General features: G+C 43.7%; 1 protein-coding gene across 3 annotated transcripts; it reads right to left on the bottom strand.

Moving 5' to 3' along the window:
* Positions 1–231: 231 nt before the first annotated feature.
* Positions 232–6565, bottom strand: isl1a (ISL LIM homeobox 1a). 3 transcript variants are annotated; one of them, XM_051422361.1, is made up of 6 exons: positions 6377–6565; positions 5863–6052; positions 4844–5103; positions 3628–3914; positions 2816–2983; positions 232–1054 (listed from the first exon to the last, which is right to left on the bottom strand). In XM_051422361.1, the coding sequence occupies exons 1-6, from the start codon at positions 6402–6404 to the stop codon at positions 938–940; spliced, it is 1050 nt and encodes a 349-aa protein (XP_051278321.1). In that variant the 5' UTR covers positions 6405–6565; the 3' UTR covers positions 232–937. The 3 variants fall into 3 exon arrangements, with proteins under 3 accessions (XP_051278321.1, XP_051278322.1, XP_051278323.1); XM_051422362.1 differs by having other exon boundaries at positions 3628–3911; XM_051422363.1 differs by having other exon boundaries at positions 992–1088.
* Positions 6566–6850: the final 285 nt, after the last annotated feature.

The following is a 6850-nucleotide window of genomic DNA, read 5'->3' as shown; positions in this document are numbered from 1 at the left end:
GAGTTCAAATATCTTCATTTGGAGGCTTTTCCAAGCAAATTACTGATATATGTGCAATTAAATCAGCAGATATTTCTGCCACCCCTTAAAGTCTACATGTCGCCCTCTGGACACCACATGAATATTTTTCTAAATCCGCCCCTGCTTCCCTATTATATTATTTTGTAAATAATAAAATAAAAAAAACACGGAACATTCAATTGTGACAGAAAATCCACAGACCAACTCCAATCTTTTTTTGTTTCTTTTTACTTCAGTTAAGAAAGTTACACAAAAGGTGGCAAATTTGTCGACAATAAATAATAAATATTTTTTTGTTGCACGGGAACAAAAGAAACATTTTCTTCCAGAGCTAACGGATTTTTTTTAACTTATTATTAATTATACACATCTTTGGGAAAGAAAAAAAAATCTCGGACGGACACTAACTCACACAAATGTCCCACGAAGCTTGTGGCAAAATAGAGGTATACCTTGTTGCAAATGCTTTAGTACTCGGGTCATGAAGGAAATGGTGTAATTAAATGAAGAAAAGCAGTGCTGTTCCCCTCCAAATGGTCTATTAAATAATGAGGTGCGGTATCGAATTAAAAAATCACCAGTCATTGTTTTCTATTCAAAGAAGGCTAGCGCACAGCATTTCGCAAGTACAGGATTTAGGTTTCTCTCCTATCAGAGGTCCCATGTATCGATGGAGTTCATGTCTTCTCGTTTTGGCAACTGTAACCAGGCGTGTGAGCGTGCAGCACCGGCCATGACTACGCATCCGTCTGTCCCCTTCTGGATGGACATTAGAATGGGTGGCTGTGGTAAAAAAAATCCCATGATTGTCTTCACAGTGTCAAAATACAACCAGGGGGTTGTTTGGTGCAGTCGGGGGGGGTGGGATGAACGGGGGGGCTGTGTGTTCAGTTTAGTCCGTCCATGCGGCGTCCGCTCAGGCCTCGATGGGACTGGATACCATGCTGTTCGGCGTGTCTGGAAGCTGAGACGACATGGACGCTACCTCGCTGCCCGTCGAGTTCGAACCCGGTCCTCCCTCCGAGAAGCTGACCTGCGGGGACACATCAACCAGCGGTCAGAAACATCTGGATACAGAACAAGAGAGAGTTTGTTGTTTTAGAGTCAGACTGGAAAGTAAGTTTCTCACCAGGTAGGATGTGGATATTTTACAAACTGGTATTTTTTTTAAATTATTGTCTAGTGCAGTGGGTTTTTAAAGTGGGGTCAGGCAAAAAGGGGAGCCATTTATATTCACTGTAATTCCATAACCCATAAGTAAAACAATGACAGGATGTATGATTATTTTCATTATATGTATCATTCGCTTTCTGTAATAAAACATCTAAAAGCAAAAGTCCTATCAGATGGGGGACCATCATATACAATCATATAAAATGGTGCTCCGTGGTCTAATATGTGTCAAGGGGTCCTTGAGGTGAAAAAGTTTGAAAGCCCTGGTCCAGTAGGCCCCGGATACTTCCAAAGCAGCAAGTCATTTAACTGAATAGAAACTAGCAATGACTGAATTGTTTGAGTTCGGCGGGCTGATCCATCACATCTTGCGTGTATGTTTGATTGACAGTGATTGTTGTTATTAATTGTAGATGGATTTGTATCTGCTGCACTGAACGGAACAGTAGTCTTATTTACAACACAAAAACGCTCTGATGGATTACCTTTTCTGATTTATTTTATAGAAGAATAAAGTATCTGCGTGATAATAGGACATAAATAAAGATGAAAATAAAGTGGCTGGAAAACACACATTCAAATCTCGAAAGAGCTTGTAGAACCTGTGCTGTAGTGATGGGAATGGAAACAAATATATATATTTGTCCAGACCATGAAGGCAATTATGTTTTAATTATAGACATTTAACATTTAATTATCCATGCTAAGATCTAAATCCTGTATTCAACTAAATGACGTAGTTCCCCAATATTTGTTCAACCATAACACAATTTTATTGTCTAATCGCAGGTCAGCTCTCCTGCAACCAAACAACGGAGGGATTTTGAGTCACATTTGCAGTTATTGTCATAAACGCTTACAATTCACTTATGTGTGTAAGACATGGCGCTGCTTACAGCCGCAGCGGGTCCACGCTTGAGTTCATTTTAGGAGATTTAAGCAGACCGTGTCATGCTGCCTGTGTGCGTCACTCAAAAAAAAAAAAAAACAATCAATAAGAATAAAATTATCTCTAGAAAACAACATTGGTCCTAACCTTCCTGCATCCTCGGGGCAGTTATTATGTTGATTTTATTTCGAGGGAGTCTTGGTCGAATATATGAACAACTTGATCTATGTATGAATGTGAATTTAACAGAAAAATAATGAACCAGTTGAGATACTTGACAGGGTGCTGAATATTGGTAGCACGCAACTCACAACCGTAACCAGCTGTAACGGCTGCATAAAACGAGCAACACATGCCAAGGGGGAAAAACACGTATAATAAAAAAAAATATGTTGGAAGACTAAAAAAATATGTACCAACATGAAACCACCCTGCCATTTAACAGGTGTGATGATGCGCACCTGAGAAAACATGATCAATTTGAATAAATATTCAAAGACGTGGAGGGGCAGTCGAATAAATTATAATAGTGTAAACAATAGAACCCACAGAGCCTATTCGTTAAATTGCTATTTAGAATACCTTTTCCATAATAAAATTTGATTTTTCTGCATGGAGAAACCACAGCGCGTCAAGGGTTGAGATGAGAAACTGAATATCTGACATTCCAACTAAATACATAGATGTAAAGTACGAGTGCCTTAATGACTTTTTGAACAAAAAAACACCAACCAGTTGTTGGAAGGCCGGCTGATCGATGTCGCTCTGCAGGGCGAAGTCGCTTAGGACCTTCCAGGGCGGCTGGTAGCTCTGCACCTCCACTGGATTGGCCTGGATGCCGCCGTCGTGCCGTTCCGGACTGGCCGCAACCATTGGGGTTCCTGTCATTCCCTGGATGTTCTGCAAGAGAACTTATCGTGGTCAGCACCCAGTATACACTTTCATTGTGGGTGATTACACATGATGGGGTGTGGGTGGCTGGGGGTGCGTGTGCGTGTGCGCGCTCGCGTATGTGTGAGTATGTCTGTTTGTGTGTGTGCGAAGGAGGGAAGGGGGGTGGCGTCTGAAATTAATCCACCAGGCAATCAGTAAAACAATCAATAAACAAGTAAACAAATAAGCACGTAAATAAACAGAGAAACAGATTAATATGTGTCCGTCTGTCTGTGTGTGTGTGTGTGTGTGTGTGTGTGTGTGTGTGTTGTGTGCTGTTGCTTTTGCGCAGGTCTGTGCACGGGCTCCAAGACCTTAAAGGCCTTTTTGATCCGTAATTTTACGCACATAAAACATAAACCGGAGCTTCTGTCCCCTTGTGCCCCGACCAAGACCTAATTTGGGGCTGAACTAAACCATTCTGCAATCGTATTGGTCATCGAGGCTGTACCTTAAATCAACTCAGGGGTTAAACATGTCAATAAATAATGAAAGAGCAGACAAGAGTTGCAATATTTAGGGTCAATAATACAGTTTGGTCCTCCCGTAGGCGACGTTTCAGCATAATGTCAGTAGGAGAGACCCGAGGAGGGTTTCCTCAGTCCTCTTACCGTCTTGTCATTGGGCTGCTGCTGCTGCAGCTGTTTCATCAGCAGGCTCCTCTTCTTATCCTTGCACCGCTTGTTCTGGAACCAGACCCGGATGACCCGCGGGCTGAGGCCGGTCATCTCCACCAGCTGCTCCTTCATTAGGGCGTCGGGCCTTGGGTTGGCGTTGTAGCAAGTCCGCAGCGTGTGTAGCTGCTTCTCGTTCAGCACCGTCCGGACCCGGGTGGTCTTCTCTGGCTGTTTGTGGACGTGAGGCCGCAGCGCGGGCTGCCGGGCCGAGATTGGTTCTGCTGTTGAGAAACGGACGGGGGACAGACAAGCCTATTAGTCTGTCTGCTACAAATGATGTGAGGACCAACATGCTATCATGTGATGGTGTGTGGACATAGGCTTGCGGTTTTTATTGGCGTTTAGCTGCAGCCTTATGTGCTCCTGCAGCACAGGATGCACAACTTCACGAGTTTGTTTTAATCTTCCTTATAGACACTCAGTTAACATCATAGCAGAAAAATTCTACATTTGTTTTATAATTCTACTCAATTTAGTCCTGTGATAAACCTCCTTTAAATACACCACATTTCCTGCTTCCATGATTTATAGGCATCACTGCACATTAGCTTTAAATGCAAGAGGACAGCGCAGCCCTGATTGACTCCTCTGATCCAAGGTCAGGTGTATTAAAAACCACCAGGGCGAGCTGGCGATATGGCCAGGCTACTAAAAGAAACCTCCAGCGAAGAGCAGACATGCACAGCACTGCACAGCATTTCCAATTACGCATCCGCACTCCCCCCTTCCAGCAGTGATAACTTGGTGTATTTCTGACAGCAGCGCCCACTGTATCTAATCTACCGAGCCTGGCCTGACTGGACTGTGGTATGCAGAGAGGAGCAGGAGCCGAAACCAGAACCAGAAAACATCCACGAGCCAAATATGGAAAGCAGGAAAGCTCCTCTTGGATGGACTGCATGCCATTTATATTAAAATATAGATGGAATTAACCACACTGACTGTAGAAAGTGTGAAATACAAAAGATGTACTTCATTTGAACAACAAACAAATGCTGTCTCATGGAGTTTTTTCTGAAGGCTCAAAATAAAATTACGGGAAAAGGCATCGGAATTTCGTGGAGAAAAAAAAGTCACCGAGCAAGTGAAAACACACGCGTCCCAGCAGTAACAGTCCCCTAGCAGCTCTCCCGCTCCCCGGGACTTTTACCTGCCATCTGCAGCGGTCTGGCGGGGTGCAGCGGGCTGAGTGGGTCTCCGGGGCCCAGGCTGGCCCGTTCAACGACGTCGTGGTCGGCCCGACAAAAGAGCCCGTCCTCCCGTAGAGCGAACTCGTCCCCCGGGATGAGCTGCCGGCTGCAGGCCACGCAGCGGAAACACTCGATGTGGTAGACCTTGGAGCGGGCCCTCATCACGAAGTCGTTCTTGCTGAAGCCGATGTTGCATTTGGCGCATTTAATCCCGTATAACCTGCACACACACACACACACACACACACACACACACACACACACACACACACAGGTCCCATCAGTTTCAATGCAGCTATAGTATGACAGAAAAAACACCATCGATATTTAAAAATAATAATAATAAATAATATAATATAAAAACATTTATACGTTATTTATAATAATTGTAAAACAATATTTCCATGCATTATTATTATTATTATTATTATTATTATTATTATTATTATTACTAATTGACGATGTTTTTATCAATGTTGTACTAAAAAGTACAACTTTAATATCCATTTTCTCATCAGACAATAACTGAAGGCCTGCTAATCGAATAATAGTTCACGTGGTGTAATAACACCAAATGACTGAGTCATTTACAGGCATAAAAATAGTCGGGATGTTTTTTTTTTTTTTATGATTTTCTCCAGGTCCACCTGTCACAGAGCAAAGGATGCTGCAGTTGGATCATTGATTAATAAAGTAATTTTGTAGGCCTGATGCACATTGTTTTTTAAAACATATTAATGAAATACTAGCATTTCTTAGAAGGACGCACGGTCTACAACAAGTTGCAGTGGCAGTGGAGATAATATTGAAATGCATTAAATCTGATGAACTGAAAACAGGGCTCCATGCGATTTAAATCAGTCCGAATATTCTCAATCTCATATCGCAAAATAAAAGATTATTCCCAATCGCCGCGCAACTCCAGCTCCTGCAGTGTATCTTTAAAAGAGAGTCGTCTGTCCCGTCCCGTCCGTCCTACCTGATGTAGTCCCGTTTACAGTAAGTCTTTCCGTCCCTGACGAAGCACGTGCACGACTCGTCCAGGTACTGGCTGCACTCGGCACATTTGAGACAGGCTGCGTGCCACTCCAGGTCCGGGGAGACCCGCAGGATGTACTGGTCGTGGATCTGGTTCCCGCAGCCCACGCATAGAGACACCAGCCGCTTCTCTGGAAGACCAGGACACATCACACACACTGTTCACAAGTGTCATCTTACTGAAGACTCATCTAATAACACACCAAAACGGCCTTAACGGCCTAATAATAATAATAATAATAATAATAATAATAATAATAGTTTATATTTAATAGCCTGGATAAAAAAAAAATCTAGGAAACAGTCGATGATTTAAACCTTTACTGACACTTTTCGATCAAATGCAAGAGGCCCAGAGACTGAGTGTGTCTGCAGTCATCACAACACAACTAATTCAACTCTAAACTTGTGTGATGAATTCATTTCCAGAAACGCATCCCGACAGAGTGTCTTACTTTTCGGCGGATCCCCCATGTCTCCCATGTCCACAAAGTAAGGCGACGTAAGGTCCACTGTCACAGCGGGCTGCGGCGCCTGGAAGCCTGGATGTGTCCTCCGCTGCCGGGCTGCCGGGCCAGGGGCTGTGCTGTCCGGCTCGGAGAGGGAGTGTGTGTGTGTATGTGTTTGTTGCCGGTGTGTGTGGAGCTCTGATCCTGACAAGCGGCGGGGCTGACGTAGGACAGCAACACGTCATCTGCATGAGCAGCTGATTGGCTCTGCAGACCCTGACCAACACACACACACACACACACACACACACACACACACACACACACACACACCACGCACTGGCACACTTATTGCTGCATATCATTTGTTTTCCAGCTTTGCTTTGCTCTTTTCTGTTCTGTTAATTTAGTCTCTTATTTATTAGTCTGCTGTTGCTGAGTGGGTTGTTGTTTACATGATTAACTGTTTCCTATGAAGGA

This window comes from Dicentrarchus labrax, unplaced genomic scaffold, assembly GCF_905237075.1.
Source record: "Dicentrarchus labrax unplaced genomic scaffold, dlabrax2021, whole genome shotgun sequence".
Taxonomy (NCBI): domain Eukaryota; kingdom Metazoa; phylum Chordata; class Actinopteri; family Moronidae; genus Dicentrarchus; species Dicentrarchus labrax.
This window is presented reverse-complemented; position numbering and strand designations above follow the sequence as displayed.